The sequence below is a fragment of the Lissotriton helveticus genome, chromosome 9 (genome assembly GCF_964261635.1).
Source record: "Lissotriton helveticus chromosome 9, aLisHel1.1, whole genome shotgun sequence".
NCBI classification, from domain to species: Eukaryota; Metazoa; Chordata; class Amphibia; order Caudata; family Salamandridae; genus Lissotriton; species Lissotriton helveticus.
The window spans coordinates 480978309-481003993 of record NC_136070.1 but is presented as its reverse complement, the minus strand read 5'-3'; the positions used below and the strand labels follow the sequence as shown (position 1 = coordinate 481003993).

Here is a 25685-nt window from a genome sequence, read left to right as displayed (position 1 = left end):
TGTTAGTTTTACTGATCTGTATTTATTTTCCATGAAACATACTTTGTTGAATTTGTATGGTGAGAAAAAGAAAACATACATTTTTCTGAGCAGGGCAAATAAAATGATTTCGCTGATTGAAGTGAGAATTTGTTGTAATAACGGATGTTCAATACTTTTCAGGTGACAGCAGGGGTCCCTCTGCCTAAAGAATATGTTGCTGAGGTAAGCCCCATAGTTGTTCCTAACCAGTATATATGTTTGGATCTGCATATAAATATATAATGCATTCATTTAGAAACAAATACTCAGTATTTCACCAAGATAATTTTTTTATATTCGTTACTTTAGGTCTTGCTTCCTAGGCAATGCGTGTGTTTTATGTTGCGAGACATATAGTTAGCCCGTTTGCTCCACCCCTGGGCTCAGTGTTGCTTCCCTGCCATCGCACACTCTGTGTTGCTTCTGGTCCCCTTTGTTAGTTAAGCCCTTCTGGTCTCCCATGTTGTTTTTGTGCACCCTCTTGTGTTGCTTCCCCCCAACTACTTTGTTCTTATGTTGCTTCTGCACTCCATCTGTGTTTCTCCCCCCACCTTGCAATCTAAAAAAATGCTTTTGCACATCTGTTTCTTTATATTTGCTATCTGAGTTGGAGTGGCAAAAAAATACCAGACATTTCATTTTGTAGGTGCACAGCTACAAAATGGCACATTAGGCTTTTTTCCTTTTTTTTCCATGTTATGTTATGCAGTTTTGTAGAGCGAACTATCACAGAGGAGGGTATACTGGCGCTGAGCAGGTGTGAGTCTAGCCACACCTAGGACCTAGTGGGACTACTCGAAAAGCCTGGTCTTCAGTTTCCTGCGAAATTCAAGAAGTGAGGAAGAAGATCTGTACAGCGGCAGGTCATTCCACACTTTAGGAGCAATGTAGAAGGCTCGACCGCTGAATCTGGTTTTCCGTATGTGTGGGTTGTGTGCAATTAGGCATCCGGCCATATGGAAAGGCCTGAAAGGTTTGTGAAAGCAGATGCGATTGTTGAGGTATGCTGTGCTAATGTTATGTAGTGCCTTGAAAGAGTGGGTGAGGCGTTTATATTGGCTTGTTTGTTATTGGATGTGAATCGGTGTGGTTTGATGTGAGTGTGGCATGGGAAGTTGAGAGTGATTCAGGCCACGAGAACTGGATGGTCTGCAGGCTTCTGGTGAGTTTTTGGTTGACCCCGGCATGAAGGGTATTCCTGTAATCCAGCTTGCTTGTGACTAGGGCATGTGTGAAGGTTTTCAGGGCACTAATTGGGAGCCGCTTGAAAATCTTCCTCAGCATCCTCGGGGTATGGAAGCTGAGGCAGTGATGGCATGGACTTGAGCAGTCATGTCAAGGTTGCTGTCGATCATAATCCTGAAGTTCTTGGTCTTGATGGTGAGGGTGCGTGTCGGTCCTAGCTCTGTTTGGCCACAGCTGAAGTCCCATGGTGATGTGCTGTTCCCAATGATCACAATTTCAGTATTGTCGGTGTTCAGCTTTAGAGAGTTGGTCTTCATCCAGTGGGCGATTTCAGTCATGTAGGCATTGAACTTGATTCAGGTACTGGACTTATCTGTGAGGGTGAGAATGAGTTGTGTGTTATTGGCATAGGAAAGGATGCTGATTTGGTGAGAGTGGATGAAGCTGGCTAGAGGGATCATCAACATGTTAAAAAGGTTCGGGCTTAGAGAGTATTCTTTCGGAACCTCTCAGATGAGGTCACGGGCATCCAAGGTGTATGGTGCCAGGCTAACTGACTGGGGCCTTCCAGTCAAAAAGGAGCGGAGCCATCAGAGTGCGTGTTCTTGGATTCCAAGGTCAAGGATGCAGTACGGCATCAGTAAAAGGTATTGGCAAAGCCTATATGTCCCAAAGGTGAGGCCTATTGGCTTTCACAAAGAGGTCAGCGTGACATTGCAGCAATCCTACTAGACAATTGCAGCATTTTGCACAGTCAAATTTCTCTCCCAGTTATGTAGTCTCAAGAAACTTGTGCTGGGATGGACCTTTTATTCCATTGCGGGTAGTCTTCAAATCATTGCCATCCCACATTTTCAATCCCTACAACATTGAAGCTGGCATACTGCAAGGTTCTTCTAGTGGAAACTGCACTTTAACACCAACTGGAGCCTTCTTCTGAACACCATCAACCCCACATGATCAACCAGCCATATTCATATGAGGAGTAGGGAGCAGACACCTGAGGGCATGGAATAAAAAAAAAATGAGGGGATATTCATAGGGTGTGATGTAGAGTTTGGCGGTCCTTGGACCTCAAAACCCGCAGTGGTGGTGGTCCGGCAACTGCTGCATCAGCAGCCTGACCGCCAGATTACAACTTGGGTGGCAGACCACCCTGGGACCACCCCAACCGCGGTGGCACAGTGGTCTTGAAGCCACCATATGCTAGGTGGTGCCCTGTGGCCTAATGGCTAGGGCGGTCACCCTCAAAAACTGAGGAACTCGGTTTGAGTCTCGGCGACAACGCACAACACCCCGTGAGTCTGGGCAAATCACTTAATCTCCCCGTGCCTAACAAAAATAAATGTCTCTGTGTAACACAACTGGTGCTCATGTAACCACTCTGATACCTGATACCTTTGGGTCAAGTTCGCTCTGTATAAAATTCGGGGGGGGGGGGGGAGCAAATTATGACTTTACTCACTGCCAGCGAGCGGTCTAATGGAAGTTCTTACTCCATAAATCTGCTGGCGGTGAGGAAAGAAAGGAGGACTTGCAGGGCCGCCTCTCGGCCCTGAGCATGGAGGTGCATGCAGGCACCCTATTCCTGCATGGCATGGACTTAACAGTTTGTGCCGTGCAAGAAGTTGCACTGGCTGTCCCGCGCAGTGCAGTTTAAGGCTCACATGTGAGCCTTTAAACTGCATGGCCATGCCGCCTGCCCACCAAACCACAAAATTACTAATATTCTGGGAGGTGGCAGTCCTGAAGTGGGACAGTAGCGTGGCGTCTCGCTCCCTGACCGCCAAACTCATAATCTGGCCCGTAGTGTTGTCCCCCTGCAGTGCAGAGAAAGCGAAAGGCAGCTATCAGTATGTGAGACTACTCATTTTATATGAGAACGAAAACATGTAAATAAATGTAGAGCGAGTTCAAGGTCATACTACAAAATGTGCTCCGTGTTCTGTTTTTTGGCTATATTTTATCTTCTGCATCACTTCCGTTTGGCCATCGTCTCATGGGATGAATAAAGTGACGTTTCTGTCCACATGAGCTGATGGATGACGCATCCTGGCTATGAGCCTGTCCTCTGCTGACGCAGAGCAGGATGGGGACGCGGCATTGCGTAGGCTGTTCTATTTTAATGTAGCATCACTGCAGGTCCTGCGCAGGTGTCGCAGTGTTGTTGTCTACAGAACCCACACGTCAACGCCTTCTCGCGACACTCGTACGTAGGCTGTTCTCTTTAGAGGCACAACATTTCTTGTATGCATGACTTCAGCTTCAATCTGTCAGCTGGCAGCAAGTCTCCTCCAACATCTCCTGTTGCCTAGGAAGAGAGTAGCACATCTCTGTCCTTTCAAGGTATAACAATCTTCACGCCCACTCAAACGTAAATTAGCTTACGTTGCAGGCTTCTTGATTTGACTCTAGCTGTGTCTATTTTTTTTAAGCTTTATGAAATTAATAGGAGCAGGCAGCGTTTTTTTATTCCTGTCTTGCTATCAGTTTTTTACGCAGCTTTCTCGTTGTTCTGACTGAACATGTAGTGTGCATGCGTGCACATACGTAAACTTATGTCAGAACTGGAACCCACTAAATAGTAAAATGAGGTTCCCAGGATATGCGCAATTAGTTGATATGACGTGAATTTACCTATAATTAATGTCACCAAGGGCCACTTGTATTTCTGGAATGGGTTAGAAAAAAGTTGTATTCATTTTAAACATTCCTGTGTTTTCTCTCGACACTATTACAGTTATTTGTTGGGGCAGAGGGGGGTTTAAAAACATATTACCTCAAGATCACTTTCATGTTGTTAGTCATTCTGAAAATCTGCCTGAATCTACATCTTCATCTGGTCGACAAGACAGGCCCTGGTACACATGTATATAATTCCTTGGTGATGAATGGGTTTCTCTCACTGAGGGCCAGATGTAGGTGGCCAATTACCGGTCGGTAACGGCTGAATTCGGCCGTTACCGACCGGTAATTGGATTTTGAGATGTAGGGCATGCATTTACAGAATCGGTATTTTACCGATTCTGTATTTACCGATTCGGTAAAATTACCGAATCGGTAAATACAGACTCGGTAAAATACCGATTCTGTAAATGCAGATGTAGCTGGCACATGTCAGAGTGCCACAGGGCTTTAAGAATCGGTATTTTACCACCCAATCCAATTGGGTGGTAAAATACCGAATCCAGGAGTGCATGCACATGTGTGCATGCACACCTGTGCCATGTGATACACAGACATGCCCTTAGGGCATGTCTGTGTGCCACATGGCGCACATGCCTATTTTTGGGGTGCCAGAGGGTGTCAAAGTGACACCCCCTGCACCCTTGCTAAAATCGGTATTTACCGATTCTGTAATTACAGAATCGGTATTGCCCATTGATTCCTATGGGCTGCAAGGCCCATAGGAATCAATGGGCAATACCGAATCGGTATTTACAGAATCGGTAAATACCGAATCTTAACGATTCGGTATTTACCGAATCTGAAATACCTACATCTCCCCCCCTCTATTTTACCACCTCTTAAATACCGATTCGGTATGAATCGGTATTTAAGAGGTGGTAAATTAAAATTACCTACATCTGGCCCTGAGTGATTATATTATAATATATGTTGTTCACGCTAAGGCGCTGGGTCTCTGTCTGCCTACCTCTTGTCTACAAGCGGGTGAGCTTTCTAATATACTTTCTCCCCTCAACAGTGAGTGCCAACCAAACCTTTTTAATGATAAATGGCAATACATTGTAATGCCAAAATCGGTGCTTACACAGGTGACCGACTTCGCCCAATGAATAAAATAAAGTAGAGAGAAGAATCCGCATCCGGTCACACCCAAAGCAAGAATCCATGTTTGCTGGAAGGAGACATCTGAGAAAGACTACTCCACCTTTAGTGACTTAATATTGTGCCCCTGAAAAACAAAATGTTAATCCTTTGTGGAGACAGCCAAAATTCAGGATAACATTTATAGAGTGGAAACACTGGCTTGCTCATTCCCTAAATTGTAGAACTGTTTGCATAATGTGTATACATCTGTAAATACCACTTACAAGTGTAATGAGGCTTGAGAAATGTTCATTTGTAATAAGCAGTTTTTGTTCAGCTAACTAGCTGTGTTCCAGTGTTTACATTTCTTGTGATGTGCCCTAATTTTCGTTAATTCAGACTTCAGATTAATCAGAGGCTCTAGCTGCATCTGTAAAAACCACCTTGAATGTTCTTTGTTGCTTTTGACTGCACAATGGTTTTGCAATTCATTTGGAAATGGAAAATGGAGCATATTGCACCTTAGCAGGGCATGTATCAGCCACATTGCCTGTCATTCATTACTGGTAGTGGGACAGAAACACAATTTTGGTCTTTAAACGAAACATTTAGGGCCTGATTACCTGTACCCTGTAAAATTAGCCACTGGTTTGCTCCGAATTTATGAAATGCGAAAATGGTCACCTGTTCTGACAATCTGAAAGAAAAATGTTAGTGATAGATTCCTTACCTTAGAATTACCCCCAGGCATCAGACTTGATCCAGAAAGTTTTCGTCAGCAGTACCCCTGTGTGTCGGAAGGTGGCGTTGTGCGGCTCCGCGTCTGCCGTTGGCGGCGTGGTCGCCGAGATGACATTGCGGCAGCTACTTAGACGCCACCCTCGCACGCTGACGTCAGTTCTGTTCTTTCTTTTTCCGCGCCAGCAAGCGCAGATCCGGAGAGAGCGGTACCCCCAGTCACTTTTTGGCTGAGTTTTTTCGAGGCTTTTTGTCTCTATCTTTTGAGTTTGCTCGACTCCTGGTGCAGTAGGGATGTCCGGCTTCAAGACATGCGGGGACTGTCATTGCATGATGTCGGTGACAGACCCCCACCGCGTGTGTCTTTACTGCCTGGAGTGCGACCACAATCCCAAGTCGTGCTCCGTCTGCCGGGCCATAGTGCCGAAGATTTTGCGGGAGCGGTCCCACCACCGTTCATCGGGATCGAAGACTTCGCACTAGGTTGAGGTAAGACGAAGGGGTCCAAGAAGTCGAAGAAGCGCCATCTCTCTCCTACTTCTGTTACGCGGCTGAGGGTGCGGTTGGTACCTCCCCCGCGGCTCAGGCGGAGCCTACGCAGTCGCCGCCGGCCTACCCTCCCTTTCCGGGTGCGTCGCCGATTCCGGCCCAGCTGCAGGAATTTCTGTCAGGCATGGCTCGCCTCCTTGGGCCGTCGGGCTCCGCCGGTATGCCTTCGGACCCCGCGGGCTCGACTGGGGGTCCTAGACCTTTACGGACGGCGGCTCCAGCCTAGCACCGCAGGACCCTCATCGATCCGTGCCTGGATCTGGTCAACGCTGGTTGACCTTGTGATACAGACTTCGACCACACCAGCACCGGACGACGTCGCCCCCGGTTTCAGCCCGATGTGGATACGGTGCCGGGCCGGCGTCGCTAGACGCCGATTCCGACACCGATGGGGGATTTCTATCCCTATGTCCGTCCTCCTTATTTTCGGCCTGATTATCCGCCCTCGGAGGAAGGGAAGAACTGGGAGGGGTCTGAGGACCCTCTCGCAGCACAATGTGAGTTCAGACTGGGCAGAGGAGTTGGGGGATGCCAGTGGTCTTGATACCTCTCCTGACCTAGGCAAGCTGTCTCCTCCTACCGTGGCTACGGAGGAGGGTGCAAGTTACTCAGTGGTGTTGCGTAGGGTGGCCGAGGCCTTCCACCTCGATCTCCCTATAGCCGGCGGCTACCTCTTCGGAGCCACTGCTGCCTTTTATCGATCCACTTTCGGAAGTTCTTTTGGGCACCTGGTCTAGCATTGGACTGGCAAGACGCATATTTCCACATTCCCGTCCTGCCGGCCCACCGGCGTTACCTGCGGTTTACGGTTGGCCATGAGCGCTTTCAGTTGACCGTGCTCCCCTTTGACCTTGCCTGCGCCCCTCGGGTGTTCACGAAAGTGATGGAGGTGGTCGCAGCTCATCTGCGCAGATCAGGGGTTCCAGTCTTCCCCTATCTCGACGACTGGCTGTTGAAAGCGGACTCGCCCAGGACAGTTGTCTCCCACCTCCAGACTATTGCCGACCTCCTGCATTTGCTGGGGTTCTCCATCAATGTGCCGAAGTCGCACCTGATATCCTCTCAGAAGCTCCTCTTCATCAAAGCGGTTCTGGATACAACGCACTTAAGGGTCTATCCTCCCGAACGGCGAGTCCAGGATATTCAGGCTCTGATTCCAATCTTTTCAGCCTCTATCCTGGGTTTTGGTCAGGATGAGCATGAGGCTGGTGGGCCTCATGGCCTCCTGCATTCTGCTGGTCAATATTGCCAGATGGCATATGTGGGCTCTGCAGTGGGACCTGAAGTTCCAGTGGGCGCAGCATCATGGGAACCTGTCCGATTACGTCCAGATCTCGGAAGGCACTGCACAACAATTGCAGTGGTGGCTCACCGACCGGCATTGGGTCAATGGCAGACCCTTTTACCTTCCCCAACTGGAGCACACAGTGGTTATGGATGCGATTCTCCTGGGATGGGGCGGCCGCATGGGAGAGGCGGAGCTCAGAGGCCTCTGGTCTCCGGCGGAGTCCAAGCTCCATATCAACCTTCTGGAGCTCCGGGCGATCCGACTTGCACTGAAGGCATTCCTTCCCTCTGTCAAGGGGAGAGGTAGTGCAGGTGTTCACAGACATCACCACCGCCATGTGGTACTGCAATATACAGGGCGGGTGGGGTTGTGGACCCTATATCAGGATTCCCTGCGCCTCTGGACATGACTCAGCCGCACTTGCATGACGAATCACGAATGGCGTCTTCATTCTGAGGTGGCGCAAGTTCTCTTTCAACAGTGGGGAGAGCCTTCGTTCGATCTATTCGCCACCAAACAGAACGCGTAATGTCAGCAGTTCTGCGCATCGGAATTTCCATGGTGGCACTCGCTAGGCAACGCCTTTCGTCGCAAAGCGGTCTGTTGTACACCTTTCCGCCATACCACTTCTGCCCAGAGTGCTGAAGAAAAGCAGGCACGACCGTGCCCAAGTCATTCTTGTGGCTCCGGACTGGGCTTGAAGAGGTTGGTATATCAAGCTACTCAGTATGACCATCGATCCCCTGATCCGACAGCCTCTTCAGGAGTTTCTTTTGTCGCAGCAGCAGGGGACGGTCCTCCACCCGAACCTGTCCAGTCTCTAACTCCTTGTGTGGAGCTTCAGTGGCGGCAGTTGATTCCTTTCGACTTGCCTCCTGAAGTTTGTGATGTCATTCTGGCAGCCAGGCGTCCCTCCACTAAGTTGGTATACGCCTGCAGGTGGAACACGTTTTGGGCATGGTGCACAGCAAAGGCTGTGGATCCCCTTTCTGCCCCTCTTTCAGAAGTCCTTCTGTTCCTTTTTTCTTTAGCCTAGCAGGATTCTGCTCTGGGCACTATCAAGGGCTACCTTTCTGCTATTTCAGCCTTTCTTAGGCTTCATGATCAGCCCTCTCTTTTCAAGTTCCCTGTTGTAAATAGATTCCTTAAAGGCATTACTCATCTTTTCACTCCTATTCCCTTCGTAATGCCACAGTGGGACTTGAACCTGGTTCTCACGTATTTAATGTGCACTCCCTTTGAGCCTCTTCACAATTGTCCTCTTCGTCTGTTAACTTTGAAGACTGGTTTCCTGGTTGCCATCACCTCTGCTAGGAGAGTGCGTGAGCTCCAGGCTCTTTCTTGCAAACCTCCTTTTCTGTCTGTCCTTCCAGACAAGGTTGTGCTCAGAACACATCCATCTTTTCTGCCAAAGGTTGTCACTGCCTTTCACATCAGGCAGACCATCACCTTGCCCACTTTCTTTCCGCCTCCGCATCCTTCCAGAGAGGAAGAAAGGCTCCACCGTCTGGACCCAAAACGTGCACTCTCTTAATATTACAGACTTGTACCGCGCTGGAAATCGACTCCCGAAGGAGTATCTCCGCGCCCCTGGCGTCATCTTTGAACAGAGCAGGTCCTACAGTGTAGCATTATTTCCCTTTGTCGGATAAACTAGTATTGAAAAAGGAAAGTTTTTAGTTTCTTCCTAAAAGGAAGATGTTCCCTACACTGTCTGATCTCTCTGGGGAGATTGTTCCACAGCTTTGGGCCAGCCACAGATAGGGCCCTACCCCCTTGCCTAGCATTCTTAATCCTAGGAACACATAGGAGTTCTTGATCTCCCGATCTAAGAGATTGGGAGGGAGCGTATGCATTGAATTTGTTTGTCAGATATTCGGGGCCTTTCCCTGTGAGGCACTTATGGATGACACAACATGTCTTAAACAATACCCTCTGTTTCACTGAAAGCCAGTGGAGCTTAATTAACAGGGGTTTAGATGGAGTACGTGCAGGGGCATTGAGGACAAGGCGTGCAGCAGTGCTCTGCACAACTGCAATCTGGAGATGACCCCCTGGTTGGCAGCTAACAGCAATCCATTACAGTAATCAAGCCTGCTCAACACAAGCGCCTGTACCAAGGTTTTTCTAGTGGTATCAGGGAGCAGGGGGAACACTTTTCGGAGAAGCCCAATGATATGGAAACAGTAGCCAACCACTTGGTTTCCATGTTGTTTCAAGGAAAGCTCCTGATCCAATTTTACTCCAAGATTTTTCACGCACTGTTTAGGTTTAAGGACTGGGCCCAGATCTTGCGGCCACCAGTCAGGAGTCCACAGGCGTTTAGCTTCCCCAAAGAGCATCACCTCCGTTTTGGAAACGTTGCACTGTAAGAAGTTCGAGGCCATCCACTGGGCCACTTCTGTCATACCCCGGGCAAAGGAGTTTCGCACTTCAGATGTCAAAGTTTTAAACGGAAAGAGGAGTTGTGTATCGTCCGCATACGATACCGGGATAATACCGTGGGATCTCATGATGTTCGACAGGGGGGCCACATAGATGTTAAATAAAGTAGGGCTCAAACATGAGCCCTGTGGCACCCCCTTAGAGATCTCCACCTCCTCCGACCGATACGTCCCCATGATGACACTTTGGGTACGCTTAGTGAGAAAACTCCTTAGCCAGGCCAGCACCCTGCCTTCCAGACCGATGTCAATTAGTCTGGAGGTCATGATGTCATGTGACACCGTGTCAAACGCCGCTGACAAATCTAAAAGCACCAGGATAACAGAAAAAAACCCATCCTGTAGCATATGAAGATCGTCAGCGACGGACAACAGGGCAGTCTCAGTGCTGTGCCTAGGCCTAAACCCAGACTGGGAGGGATCCAGCCCCCCGCACTTTCGATGAAATTTGACAAGTGCCGATTGACAAATTTCTCCGTCAGCTTCCCAAAAAATGGAAGGAGTGAGATAGGTCTTAGATTTGTCAATTCAGTCCAGGGGATGGTGTTGTTTTTCCTCAGTGGTTTCACCAGTGCCCGCTTCCAATCTAGGGGGACTTCCCCTGTGCTCAGGGACAGGTTGATTACATGCTGGATTCCTGTAGCCAAAACATTAGCCACTAACGGCATAATGCGTGCCGGGATGATATCAGAGGGGCACCCGCTTTTTGTCTGGGTAATTAAAGTAATTACCTCCTCCGTTGTTATGAGAGGGAATTCTGCCATCTTGTTAGGGCAATTGATATTCATATGTGCTCCAGTGGCTAGATGAACCATGTTGTCCACTATGGTCTTATTTTTGGTGTTATCTTTGGTAGCTATTATTTTGTCATATATACCCTCGATCTTTTTGGTAAAAAATTGGGAGATGTTGTCACAGAGTTCCTGGGATGCTATCTCGATGGTCTCACAGGCAGCAGGTTTAGTGAAGGTTTGAAGAACTTGATACAAAACCCTTGCATTGTTTCCTGCTGCTGATAGTTGTGCTGCTAGGTGTTGTTTTCGTGCAGCCCGGATGGCTTTGTGATAGATGTTTTGAGAGATCTTGTAATTCTCCCTATCCTCTGCCTTGTGAGTTCCCCTCCAGAATTTTTCTAACTTTCTTGTGGTTAGTTTTAGCAATCTTAAATCCTCTGCGAACCATACTTCTTGTTTAGAAGCAGATCGGGGTTTAAAAGTTCTCAAAGGTATAGCCTCCTTTATGGCCACTGTCACTGCTTCCTCGAGCTTGCATAACGCAGTGGTCACATTGGCTACACATTCACCACAACTGGGTTCGATGTATTTCCCCCTAAAACCGTCTGATGTTAATTTGTGCCAGGGTCTCCTGGTATCTGCCATCACCCTCTGTGTGGCTTGCGGTTTGTGGTTAATGCGGGTATGAAATTCAATGATGGAGTGGTCTGTCCATTCCACCTGGATAGGAGGTATGCATATTATAGCATTTGAGTTAGACAACACCAAGTCCAATGTGTGGCCTGCCCGGTGTGTTGGTCCCTGATTAATCTTTTTAAGCCCCAAAGTGTCCAGATCTGTCAGTAGGGTCCTAGCCTCAACACAGTTATTTAATTCACTGTGGATGTTGAAATCCCCTACCAAAAGGAAATCCGAGTTCTCCTGTACATGTGGTGCCAGGGCCTCAACCAACTGTATGGAGAAGTTTTCACATGGGCCTGGGGGGCGATAAACTAAAGCTCCCTTTCTAGTTTCCTTTGAGCTAGAATTAAGTCTAAAAATTAGAAGCTCCATCTGGGGAGTGCACACTGTCTCAATGATAATAACGTCTAGCTCCTGTTTAAACACAATGGCTATCCCTCCTCCAGTTTTGATTGGTCGGTCCATCCTCACCATCTTATAGCCTAATGGAACCCCCAATGTAATGGCCGGTGTGGTATGTGGCTTCAGCCATGTCTCGGTTAGGAAGCATAAATGTGGACTCTCAGATGTTATGAGGTCCCATACCTGTGTTGCATGTTTGGCCAGGGAGCGGATATTACATAGTAAGTGTTTACAGTCTAGAGGTAGGTCCTTAAGTGGAGTGTCAATCAGCCCAACTTGATGCAGAATAGGGATCGTAAGCCGTCGCTCTAACAGGCGAGTTCTGGTTTCAATGCAGATGGAATATTGCTCGTGACACCCCGAACATGAAAAGGGCCCCTCTAGATTAATTCCCGCCTTATGAGTACATAATACGGGAGCATACCTGTCAATATCCAGCAATGCCTGCCTGGTGTATAATAGCCTGCTACTGAGAGACATATCCTGACGAATGATGTGTTCCTCCATAGCCCCATGCCCCTGGTCCCGTCCTGTCGCGGACGGGCGCAGACGGGCTAGTCTTTGGCTCGTGAGGTGCTGGAGTAGGCGCCACACTGCGCGTTGAAGCCGACGAGTTGCTTTATATCCCTCAAGTAGGGGAGAGCTAGAGCGCTAACCGCTCGCCTCCCTGAGTGTATCTGGCTCTGCCCCGCCTTCCGCACCCGTGATTGGCTGAAGGGTCGGACCGGGCGTGCAGGCACAGGTCAAGCTGCTGGAAAGAGCTGATCCCTCAATGCGTGCAAGTGAGTGGATTATAATATGACAGCGTGCCACTAATAAATGGAGTAACGTTTCAGCAATTTTAAAAGTAAATTTTAAAGTGAAACTTTTACATAAAATATTCGAAAAAGTTCGAAAGCTCACGGAGCAGTTTTAAATCTTAAAACAATGCAGAGCGACTGTGCTCAAATATGGCGCCAAACGGAGTCGAGAGGAAGCTGCCACCGTCCCCCCTTACCGCAAATTCCGGTGCCTCCTCGCTACCTTTATATCCCTCAAGTAGGGGAGAGCTAGAGCGCTAACCGCTCGCCTCCCTGAGTGTGTCTGGCTCTGCCCTGCCTTCCGCACCCGTGATTGGCCCGCCTTCCGCACCCGTGGTGTGTCTGGCTCTGCCCCGCCTTCCGCACCCGTGATTGGCTGAAGGCTCTTTTTACCTGAATCGCACACAACAGTTCCGGGTGGATGACCAGCTCTTTGTTTGGTACGTAGGCATCAAGAAAAGTCGGGCCGTAAACAAGCGGACTCTCTCCCGATGGGTCGTCTTGTGTATTAAAGCCTGTTATTCTCTGGCAAAAAAGGAGTCTCAGGTGGGGCTGAGCACCCGGCTGCCACTTCGGCATTGGGACATGGTGTCTCCTTACAAGACATCTGTCAGGCAGCTACGTGGGCCTCTCAGCACACTTTTACTAAGCACTATTGCCTGGACAGCCAAGTCTGAAGAGACGGCTTCTTTGGCCGTTCTGTTCTCTGGGACTTCCTGGTGTGATCTTGGTTCGCAGACCCGCCACCGGGGTTGGTATTGCTGGGGTATCTATTCTTAGGTAAGGAATTTATCACTAACGTGTTTCTTTCAGAAGAACAAGTTACTTACATCTGTAAGAAACATTAGTTAGTGATAGATTCCTTACCGCCTCACCCATCCTCCCCATTCTACAAACTGATTTCTAGGCTTAAGATCATCCCTTTCAGGACCCTAGTTTCAATGCACCAGCGGTCAGTATCTTGCATGGCTCTGCATTCCTGGCACGGAAGGTCATGTACAGAACAGACGTCAGTGCGCGAGGACGGCGTCTAAGTAGCTGCCGCGACATCATCTCGGCGACCAGGACATCAACAACGGACACGGAGCCGCACGACGCCACCTTCTGACACGCCGGGTTACTGCTGATGAAAACTTTCCGGATCCAGTCTGATGCCTGGGGGTAATTCTTAGGTAAGGAATCTATCACTAACTAATGTTTCTTACAGATATATCATTACCGAAGGTAAGTAACTTGTTCTTTAGCAAAATAACCTGCACATTTTGGTGCTTAACGCACCTAAATGTGCATGCTCTGATAACTGCTGGGCCTTTTACCTGAGTTAAAGTCTAGTAGGTTTGACCTACCAAACGGGCGTGAAGTGTATCGCACCTGGTAATTACAGGTGTGATGTACATTGTACCACTTATTATTGTTTTGCCTTGCAAATCCTCTTCGTCAGCTGGCAGTAGAGGTTTTAGAACCGACACTTGTGATGGGCTTGGTAGGTCATGTGAGACATGGAATGATCAGGCAACACCATAGGGGTATTGCTTGAATGGGCCACAACCTTTTTTAAATAAAATACAACTGTTCACTAGCTTTATTTATTAACTTTTGTAGACATTTGGCTACCTTTCCCTCTCGTCGTTGTGTTGCTGGCTCGCTGGGAAAATTCCTTGGCCTTCCAGCTTACTTGACAGAAAGTCCTGTTCCCACAACCAATTGACATTCTTTGATCCAGGGCCGGCTTTAGGGCGGTGCGACCAGTGCAGCTGCATCTGGCGCTGAGCTGGTGGGAGGGGGCGCATGTTTAATACTAACATATGGGTGTGAAAGCACCTGCTGCAGAGTTCATTGTGTATCCAGCAGTTTTCAGGCAACAATAAAAATGTCAAGATAACTGGTGATTAATGTTCTTGCAGGAGAGATCAGAGTTTTGTCTAGTGACAGATTTGACTCATTATAAAGTACAGCAGAGGGTTAATATTCCTGCTGAAAAGAAAGTGTACCCTGCAGATCAAAGAATTGTATTTTATTTGAATAGTTCACTGGGTTACTGCAGTTGTCATAGAATTCCTTTTGTTACTTTCTGTTCATAAGTATCTGAAAGAGACACGTTAGTATTAGATTCCTTACCTTAGAATATCCCCAGGCGTCAGACTGGATCCGGAAACTTTTGCGTAGCAGTACCCTTGCGCGTCGGCCGGCGTCGTCTGCGGCTCTGCGTCCGGCGTCGGCGTCGTGGGTGCCGTGATGACGTCGTCGGAGTACTTAGACGTCGCCTCCGCGTGTTGACGTCAGTTCTTCTTTTTTCCGCGCCAGCAAGCGCAGATCTGGAAAAAGCAGTAACCCTTAGTCAATTTTTGACTAACTTTTTGGATCATTTTTGATCATTTCTTGAAGTCTTACGACGTCTGTGCCGTTGGGATGCCTGGCTTTAAGCACTGCGAGGATTGCGACCGCACGATGTCGGTCACGGATCCTCACCACCTGTGTCTAACTTGTCTAGGCGTCGACCACGACGACAAGGCCTGCTCCGACTGCCGGGCCCTCTCTTCGAAAAGCCAGGCGGGAGCAGTCCCGCAGGCGACTCGAACTCCGGCAGTCGGTCCCGCGCCGTGAGAGGTCTCGGTCCCATGGGAGGTCGAGGGACAGGTCGCGGGCTCGGAGCCACCACAGTTCCGAGAGTAGGCCGCACTCCTCCGGGTCGAAGTCGTCGTCAGGTAAGAAGCACAAGAAGTCCAAGAGGCGTCATCGCTCTTCGGACTCCCCCCGACGCTCGCGCGATGCGGCCGGGGGTTCGGATGACACCGCCCACGCGGCTCCGTCGGAGTCGCGGGCGCCTCGTCCAGCTCCACACCCTCCGGTCCCTGGGCAAGACGCGACGCCGGAGGAGATCGAGCGCTTCCTCATGGCCATGAGGAAACTCTCTCCTCCGACGGGCTCCGCGGCGCCTCCGGGCCCAGCAGACCCGTCTGGGGCCTCTAGCGGGTCAGGGGCTTCGGCCCGGCGCCGCAGGGTCCAACGGTCCCGGCGCCTTCGGGCCCGGCACCGCGGGGCCCCGCTAGACCTTCTTCGGGATCTGGGTCGTCGCCGGTGGACCTTACGACCTCCCCAGCGTCGGACCATCAGGTGTCGCCTCCGGCGCCGCCCTCGGGCGGCGCCGTCCCCGATACCTCCTTCGTTCCTGTTCCGACGTCGGGACGGCCCCAATGGGCGCCGCTCCAGACGTCATTTGGAGAGTTTCACTTCTATGAACAGGCCCCATTGATTGAGAACCCTGAGTATCAGGAGATGGGTGATGAAGGGGATTGGGAGGGGTCTGAGGACCCTCTGACCCGAGAGTGTCAGTCTCATGAGGACTGGGCAGGAGACCTTGGGGAGGCCAGTGGCCTGGACACCTCTCCAGACACTGTGGTTTTGTCTCCCCTCCTACCGTGGCTTCGGAGGAGGGGCAACCTACAGTGTGGTGTTGATGAGGGCTGCCAAGGCCTTGGGCCTTGAGCTCCCCGTCACGGCCGTGAGGACTAATCTCCTCACTGAGGTCCTTAAACCGCAGTCAAGCTCGGCCGAGCGTCTGCTGCCCTTTAATGAGGCCTTGACCGACGTTCTTCTGGGCCCTTGGTCCAAGCCCGCTATGGGTTCGCCCGTAGATAGGAACGTGGCCAGACACCACCGCCCAGCCCGGGGTGACCCATGTTTCCTGTCCACCCATCCCACCCCCGAGAGCCTGGTCATCCAGGCCTCCAATTCCCAGACCACATTCCCGTCGGCGGCGCCGGACAGGGAATCCAAGAGGTACGAGCAGTACGGTAAAAAGATCTTCTCGTCCCTTAGTCTGGGACTGCGGTCTTCCAATACCGCATGCCTCTTGGGCCGCAACACCCACTCTCTGTGGGATACGGTTGCGGAAGTGCTGCCAGAGTGTCCGTTGGAGGTACGGGCCAAACTCGGCCAAGCCCTTGTGGAGGGCCGGGATGCAACCAAATATTCTATCCGGTGTGGGCTGGATACCACCGACTCACTAGGTAGAGCGATGGCAACGACGGTGGCGGTCAGACGCCACGCCTGGTTGAGGTCCGCCAACTTTTCGGCCGATGTCCAAAACACTCTGATGGACATGCCGTTTGATGGCCGTCGCCTCTTTGGCAACAAGGCAGAGCATGCGATCGAGCGCTTTAAGGACTCCAGGGCTACGGCCAAGTCCTTGGGCCTCTCGGCCCCGCGCCAGCAATCGGCTGCCTTTCACTCCTTTCGTGGCCACGGAAGGGGTGTACCCACACGTGCTGCCAGCCACGCTCCGCAAGGTAATACACAACGCTGTGGCGGCCGTGGGAACCGCCGTCCCGGCGGTCGGGGACAACGGCGAGGTCAGTCCACACCTTCCCCCGCAGCATCCGCCTCAAAACCCTCCTAGTCCGTGCTTTCAGGCCCATGTGACGCCAGTGGGGGGCAGGGTTCACCATCACCACCTCCACTGGCGCACTGTCACTTCGGACAGGTGGGTGCTGCAAATCGTCCGAAGGGGCTACTCCCTCCCCTTCGAGGTGACTCCTCCAGCCATGCCACCGCAGAACCACCGTGTATCGGGGGATCATTTGCGACTTCTGCAGGAGGAAGTTACGGCCCTCTTGGCAAAGAGGGCCATCGAGCGCGTTCCTGGGCTAGAGGTAGGGTGTGGTTGCTACTCCCACTACTTTCTGGTACCCAAGAAGGGCAAAGGGGGCCTACGCCCTATCTTGGACCTACGGAACGTCAACGGCTTCCTCCGTAAGGAGAGGTTCAAAATGCTGACACTGGCTCAGGTCCTAGCTGCCCTGGACCCAGGAGACTGGATGGTAGCGTTGGACTTGCAGGACGCTTATTTCCACATCCCCGTCCTGCCGGCCCACCGCGCTACCTGCGGTTCACGGTTGGCCACGAGCACTTTCAGTATACCGTGCTCCCTTTCGGCCTTACCAGCGCCCCACGGGTGTTCACAAAGGTGATGGCGGTGGTCGCAGCTCATCTGCGCAGGTTAGGGGTTTCAGTCTTCCCCTACCTCGACGACTGGTTGTTGAAGGCGGGCTCGCCCTAGACAGTCGTCAGCCACCTCCAGACCACGGCAGATCTCCCGCACCGGCTGGGGTTCTCCATCAATGTGCCGAAGTCACACCTGTGCCCCTCTCAGAAGCTCCATTTCATCGGAGCGGTTCTCGACTCTGCGCGGTTTCGGGTTTATCCACCCGAACAGCGGGTCCGGGATATTCAGGCTCTGATTCCCATCTTACAGCCGTTATCCCGGGTCTCGGTCAGGTTGACGCTGCGGCTTCTGGGGCTGATGGCCTCCTGCATCCTACTGGTGCATCACGCCAGGTGGCGGATGCGGGCTCTGCAGTGGGACCTGAAGTTTCAGTGGGCCCAGCATCAGGGCAACCTGTCCGACCACGTCTTGATCTTGGAGGGCACTGCGAGACAGCTGCAGTGGTGGCTCACGGACCGCGATTGGGTCAGCGGCAGAACCCTCTCCCTTCCCCACCCGGAGCACGTAGTTGTGACGGACGCGTCCCTCCAGGGCTGGGGAGGCCACATGGGAGAGGCGGAGATCACAGGCCTCTGGTCTCCGGCGGAGGCCCGGCTCCACATCAACCTGTTGGAGTTACGGGGGATTCGTCTAGCACTGAAGGCATTCCTCCCCTCTCTCCGGGGGAGTGTAGTGCAGGTGTTCACGGACAACACCACCGCCATGTGGTACTGCAACAAACAGGGCGGCATGGGGTCGTGGACCCTTTGCCAGGAGGCTCTGCGCCTCTAGCAATGGCTGGAACGCCAGGGCGTGACCCTGGTGGCTCAACACCTGGCAGGTTCTCTGAACGCCTGGGCGGACGAGCTCAGCCGTCGGTGCATGATGGATCACGAATGGCGTCTGAACTCGGACGTGGCGCAAGGCCTCTTTCAGCAATGGGGAGAGCCTTGGTTAGATCTATTCGCCACCGAAGAGAACGCGCAATGTCATCAGTTCTGCGCGTTGGAATTTCCAAGGCAGCACTCGCTCGGAGACGCTTTTCGTCGCGAGTGGAGTTGCGGTCTGTTGTACGCCTTTCCGCCTATACCACTTCTGCCCAGAGTGGTGAAGAAGAACAAGCGCGACCGGGCCCAAGTCATCCGTGTGGCTCCGGACTGGGCACGAAGGTACTGGTATCCAGAGCTCCTCAGTATGTCAGTCGATCCCCCGGTTCGTCTGCCTCTTCCGGAGGACCTTCTGTCGCAGCAGCAGGGGACGGTCCTCCACCCGCACCTGTCCAGTCTCCACCTCCATGCTTGGAGATTGAGCGGCGACAGTTGAGGCCATTTGACTTGCCTCCTGAAGTCTGTAACGTCATTCTGGCAGCCAGGCGTCCCTCCACAAAGTCGGTATACGCCTGCAGGTGGAACAGATTTGTGGCTTGGTGCACAGCAAAGGCTGTGGATCCTCTTGCTAGCCCCTCTCTCTGAGGTTCTTCTCTTCCTTCTTTCTCTTGCCCAGCAGGGCGCTGCTCTGGGCACTATCAAGGGCTACCTTTCTGCCTTTTCAGCCTTTCTGAGGCTGCCTGATCAACCTTCTTTGTTCAAGTCCCCTATGGTAAATAGATTCTAAAAGGCATCACCCACACATTCCCTCCTCTTCCGTTTGTGATGCCTCAGTGGGACTTGAACCTGGTTCTCACGTTTCTGATGTGCGCTCCTTTTGAGCCACTTCACAACTGTCCTCTCCGCCTTCTTACTCTGAAGACTGCTTTCCTGGTTGCCATCACCTCTGCCAGGAGAGTGAGTGAGCTCCATGCCCTTTCTTGTACTTGTCCTTTCCTTTCTGTCCATCCGGACAAGGTTGTGTTGCGTACTAAGCCATCTTTCCTGCCCAAGGTTATCACGGCCTTCCACATCGGGCAGTCTATCACCTTGCCAACCTTCTTCCCGCCACCGCATCCCTCTAAAGAGGAAGAGCGGCTCCACCGTCTGGACCCAAAACATGCGCTCTCATTTTACTTGGATCGCACACGCCAGTTCCGGGTGGATGACCAACTCTTTGTTGGTTACGTGGGCGCTAAGAAGGGGAAAGCGGTGCACAAGAGGACCATCTCCCGGTGGATCATCTTGTGTATCCAGGCATGCTACTCCTTGGCTAGAAAGGAGCCCCCTGTTGGATTACGGGCTCATTCCACCCGAGCCACGGCAACTACAACTGCCCTGGGCCAGAGGGTGCCCTTACAAGACATCTGTCAGGCGGCTACGTGGGCATCACTGCACACGTTTGCAAGACACTACTGCCTGGACAGCCAAGTCCGGAGGGATGGCTTCTTTGGCCGTTCTGTCCTTCAGTACTTTCTGGTGTGATTATTGGTTCGCAGACCCACCACCGGGGTTGGTATTGCTGGGGTATCTATTCTAAGGTAAGGAATCTAATACTAACGTGTCTCTTTCAGATGCACAAGTTACTACTTGTGTAACGATATATCTGTAAGAGACATTAGTTAGTATTAGATTCCTTACCGGCCCACCCATCCTCCCCGTTCTGCAAACCGATATCTAGGGTTAGGGTTATCCCCTTTCAGGGCCCTAGTTTCAATGGCACCAGTGTTGGTTTTTAACATGGCTCTGCGTTTCTGGCGCGGAAAAGCTGTGTCTAAGAACTGACGTCAGCACACGGAGGCGGCGTCTAAGTGCTCCGACGACGTCATCACGGCGCCCACGACACGGACGCGGAGCCGCAGACGACGCCTGCCGACGCGCAAGGGTACTGCTACGCAATGGTTTCCGGATCCAGTCTGACGCCTGGGGATATTCTAAGGTAAGGAATCTAATACTAACTAATGTCTCTTACAGATATATCGTTACACAAGTAGTAACTTGTGCTACAATCCCTATATATCTCAGTGACCTGTCGTGAAGGAGCTGCATGCAAGCTGCATAGTTAGGTTAGAACGTTATGTTTTTCCCCCAGTCTTTCATTATCTTAATGTTGCTAAAATGGTTTAGTTTGGGTAGAAAAAATTGTTCTTATTAAAGCCAACCCCAACCACTGTGTTACATTTTAAATCCGGAGTTTGTGCTTCTTCATTCTAAACACCCCTAGAATATACTGCCTACTAGGATTGATGACATGTGATTCCTATATCATTTAATCTTCACTGTCTTAATGTAACATTTCCTATAGACTGATTTACATATGTATGATTCTTTGGCCCTGTATACTGTGTGTGTATGTATAATGTGCTCTGGCACTACACGGATACGATAAGCGCTGTAAAGCAAATGCCATTTAGCACTATTTTCTTAGTGCTAAACGAATCCTCATGTCCATTTTGGACACATGGTGCATTATGCGGCAAGAAAATAGCACTAAATGCTGGTTTGTACTCCTCACAGATTCCTGCGTAATCTCACATAATTTTACAGTAATTTTGCGTGATTACCCTACAGCAAATTACACAAGTTAACGCCTATCCCTAATCCCAATATCCCAGTACCCAAATGCATACCACTTCCTAAAGTAAACCTCGACCCAGGGACAAACTGAATCCAAGTACATGGGAAACTAGCAGTACGTGACTGTATCCACCATGGATACTGCTTAGTAGACACTAATTGCACCAGTACCTGCAGAAATGTCCTGACAGCTGCACTACTATCCTTGCATGGTGACTAACACAACAGAGATCTGCCTTACGCATGTTGAAGACCAATGAATAAAGCATATTCGGTGCTCTGCCTAAGTAAGCTGATCAAGCAGATTATTCACTACAGAAAGACTCACAGATTGATCATTGAGGAACAACATTGTTCCCTGTGGAGAAATCCCTCTCCTGCATCTGCTTCAACTCTGAAGGTGATTCGCTTTCTTTCCCATCCTGGAAAGAAAGTTACTCAAGCATTTGCTCCAGTAAATCTTTAGCCATTTCTAGAGTGGGGCAAAAGCCGGATCACAGTTTGTGAATGCCCACACAGGCACATGTTTGGGGTCATTCATAAACATACAAGGTCAACCACAGCTTGTTTTGCTCACATGATCCTAACTCTTGTGTGGCAATTACTACTATTTTTTTTTAATTCTTTTGATTAATTATATGACTTGAGATCATAATTTGACATATCTGCACATGCAATCTGTTGAATTCCAGTATAGCGTTCTACCTTCCAACTTGTTTGTTCGTTTTGAAATCAACCTCACCTATAATCCCCCTCCCACATTCCATTATAATACATCATTCAACTGTTTTCCAATGCGTATCTCCCCACCGGCAATGCACAAATATTCCCTCGGAATTTGTTCCACCCTCCCCATATTGGTCCCTTTTCTTGGGGCAGCCTCTGTTTATGTATACTGTCTTTTCGGCCGCCATGACCCAGTCCATATGTTTACACCAGTCTGTGTGTGTTGGCACAGTCTGCACTCCCCAGTGCTTTGCAATATTGCGCTTTGCTATTATGATGCCTACGGTTGCCCAGTCTTGGGCTGCATGGTCAATGTCTGTGGCTTCCCATATGTTTAACATACATTGTTTGGGCTTTGGTGGTACCAGAGCATCACTGACTCTTGTTATTGTGTTCATGATCTCTTTCCAGTATGTTCGAATATCCAGAGAGTCCCATATCGTATGAAACAATGTTCCTATAGCCCCACATTGCCGCAGGCAGAGCTGGCTGTCAGCTCTCCCCATTTTGGTTGGTGTCAACCTGGAAAAGTGCATCCTGTTGAGCACCTTGAGCTGCACCAGTCGTGATCTAGATTGTATTTCCACCATCCTCGGGGACTCTAGTGCCTTCTGCCAATCTGTATCGTCTAGCTCCCCAATGTTTGCCTTCCATTTCCCGCAGAGACTCACTATAGGATCTGGCTGGGTATTGATTCATTTTTGGTAGGTCAGGGAGATAGCCCTACGGTCAGTACGTTCCCTATCCCTATGATAGCAGCCTATCCTCCAAAGGTGAAGCCTCTGTGAGGGTAGTCTCTGGCGGAGTGGTGGCCATAAGCGCATGTCGAATTTTGAGATATCTGAATGTTTCTGTTGGTGCCATTTCGTACTTCTGAAGATGTTCAAATGGGATAACCCTCCTCTTGACCCTGAGGTCGCCAACCCTTGAAATTCAAATTAGGTTCTATTGTTTGAACCCTATGCAATTGCCCAGCCTGTCCAATTTCCCTGTTTCCCAGAGTGGGGTGAACTGCGTTGTCATGTTGTGCCAGCCCAGCTTCTTGTGGGATGTATGCCATATGTAGACTATGTGTGCAGTGGTTCCTGTGAGGCTTCTCCTTTGAGCTTTGTTATAGAGTTCCCTCATTACCCCTCCCTCCCCGAAACCGAAACGGTCCATACGGAATGCAGGTTCGGTCTGGGGTGAATGGATCCACTGGTTGAGAACGGCTAGCTGAGCGGCCCAATATTACATCTGTACGTTGGGCAGTGCAATGCCCCCATCACACCACCCTCTGACCAGTTTGTTCATGGCTATACGGGACGGTTTTCCTTTCCACAGGAGGTTGCTTACTTCTGTCTCCCCTGAAATAGGATGGGGAAACTGGAATTGGTGTATTTTGTAGGGCGTAGAGAAACCTAGGCAGCACCATCATTTTAAAAAGTGCGGCTCGCCCTAGTAGAGTCAGGGGGGGGACTGCCAGTGTTTAGCATCCTTGCGTAGTTGTTTAAGGGGTTCCTGAAGGTTCTTGTTCATGAAGTCTTCTGGGATGTCTGTAATGGAGATCCCAAGGTATCGGAAGCCATCCACCACCACTTTCACTTCACAGCCCTTGGGCAACACTGGAGGGGTCGCTCAGAACATGCAGTATGGCTTTCTTACAATTAATTGCATATCCTGAGTATTCCTCGTAAGTCTCAAAGATGCCCAGTAGCCTAACCAGGGAGCCTTTCGGGGATGCCATATATAGCAGGATATCATCCGCATATAAAGATATGCAGTCTTCTCTGTCCATCTGAGTCCACAAATATTTGTATCTCTCCTGAACCATGCTGCCAGTGGCTCCAGCACTAGGGCAAAGAGGAGCGGGGAGAGCAGGCAACCCTGCCTCGTACCTCTTCTTAGGGGAAATGTGTCAGCGAGTCTGTCGTTGACCACCACCTGCGCCAGTGGCTTTGTGTATAGCAGCCTTATCCAGGTTCTAAATTTGGGGCCTAGCCCCATGTGTTCAAGGACTGCAAAAATAAATGGCCATTCTATTGTATCGAAGGCCATACGGGCGTCGAGGGACAGGATGATGTATCTTCTCGGATAGTATATCTTTGGCTCATCATTCCGTGCAAGCGGCGTAAGTTGAGCACTGTACTCCTGTTTGGCATAAAGCCCAACTGGTCTGGGTGGTCCAGTTTCGCACGGTGTGGCCAATACTTGGGCCAAGAATTTAGCCTCTGAGTTAAGCGATAGGAGGCACACTCTTGGGCAAGTAGGCGCCAGTTTTTTATATAATTCAATAGGAATGCCATTAGGGCATAGGGCCTTTCCAGAATGTATATCACCTTTGGCTGTTGCTATCTCTTCTAATGTGAGCTCTTCCTCAAGTATTTGGTCCTCCTCTGCCATGAGAGCGGCGGTGTGGATATGTCTGGTGTCGCCGCGGCCACAGGGGCATAGATCCTCTGAGAGTGGTGTGCGAATGCGTCCACTATATAATGATCTCTCCCGAATCGAGTTGGAGTCTGGCCACCCATCTATCGTCTCGTTCTCGTTTATCTAGCCAGGTAAGAAGATTGCCCGCTTTGTCCCCCACCTCATAGAGGAAGAGGTGTGGCGCCGCGGCTAGGGCGACTGACTCCGGAATCTGGGGATCACGGTTCGATCCCCGGCACCGGCGGCAGGTTAGTCAAGCACCATGTGACTGGGCAATAGTTGGCTTAATCTTCCTGATGGCCCCCAGCGCCTGTAGACCCTTCCGGGTTATTGTGCGCTTTACAAATGTGGATTATTATTATTATAGACACTATGGCGGGTGGATGCCAACTTAGCCCTGGCATCCTCCCCCATATGCTCTTTGTATTCCTGTTTTTTCATATTCAAGTGTGCTGTGTTAGGTTTAGAAGGGTCTTGGGAATATATGGTCTCCAGGTTGTTTACTTCCTGTTCTATGGTCTCCATTATCTTGGTCTTTTCTTTATTATGGTCTGCAGTGAGGGAAATTGCCTGTCCCCTAATGACTGGCTGATAGACCTCCCACTGGGTGAGGGGGGATGAGACTGAATCCTAGTTTTCCTCAAAATAGTGTTAGGTGGTAGTAGCAAGGCCCTTCCAGATCTTAACGTTCTTGAAGTAGCCTGAGTAAATGGGGAAAATGCAGCATTGGACCGGGGGATGTAGGGTGTATTTGGCAAAGACTGGGGAGTGGTCCGAGATGCCCCTTGCTAAATGGCAGATCTCACTGAACTTCCCAACTTTGTCTGCTAGCGTGAGTATATTCTAGAGAGGCTCTTGTGTGTGCGCCTGAGTGGAAGGTATACTGCAGTGCCTGCGGGGAATGGATGCGCCAGACACCTACTAAGCCCAATGCCTCTAATAAGTCAGCTAGACAGGATGTTGTTCGATGTTGTTGTCTAGGGGGCATGCGATCTGCTAAGTCATTCAAGGTAGTGTTAAAGTCACCTCCTACTATTAATTGACCCTCCGGAAGCTTATGAAGAAATGCGCTCAGTGCCGGAAAGACAATTGATTACAACGCTGGGGGAAGGTATACCGTGACGATGTTAAATTGTCACCCTTCCCACTGGCCTGTGACTGCTGCAAATCACCCCTGGTCATCTGTCCACATTTGTTGGATAATAAATGGAAATAGTTTTTTAATCATGATCCCTACCCCTCGTGAGCCTGACGTGAATCCTGAGTGTGCCACCAGTTTTAAGCCCCACCTATCTAGGGCTTTACATGTGGTACCCATCATGTGGGTCTCCTGAAGCAGGTCAACTGCTGGTGCCTGACGCTTGAGGTATTGTAGCACAACTCCCCTATTCAATATATCCCTCAGTCCATTTACATTCCATGAAAGGAGCTGTAAGTGGGGTGTACTCGGAGGGTGGAAGGCGGGTGTAGATGTAATCCAATCACCTAAGGTGGGTATCTGTGCCATTGA

General features: G+C 50.4%; 1 protein-coding gene across 1 annotated transcript in view; it reads left to right on the top strand.

Moving 5' to 3' along the window:
• MTHFD1 (methylenetetrahydrofolate dehydrogenase, cyclohydrolase and formyltetrahydrofolate synthetase 1) overlaps positions 1–25685 on the top strand; it is a 349963-nt gene that overhangs the window by 289180 nt on the left and 35098 nt on the right. Inside the window, exon 22 of the mRNA XM_078660313.1 lies at positions 163–204. Within this exon, the coding sequence (XP_078516439.1) occupies positions 163–204 (42 nt within the window). The remainder of the gene's footprint in view (positions 1–162; positions 205–25685) is intronic.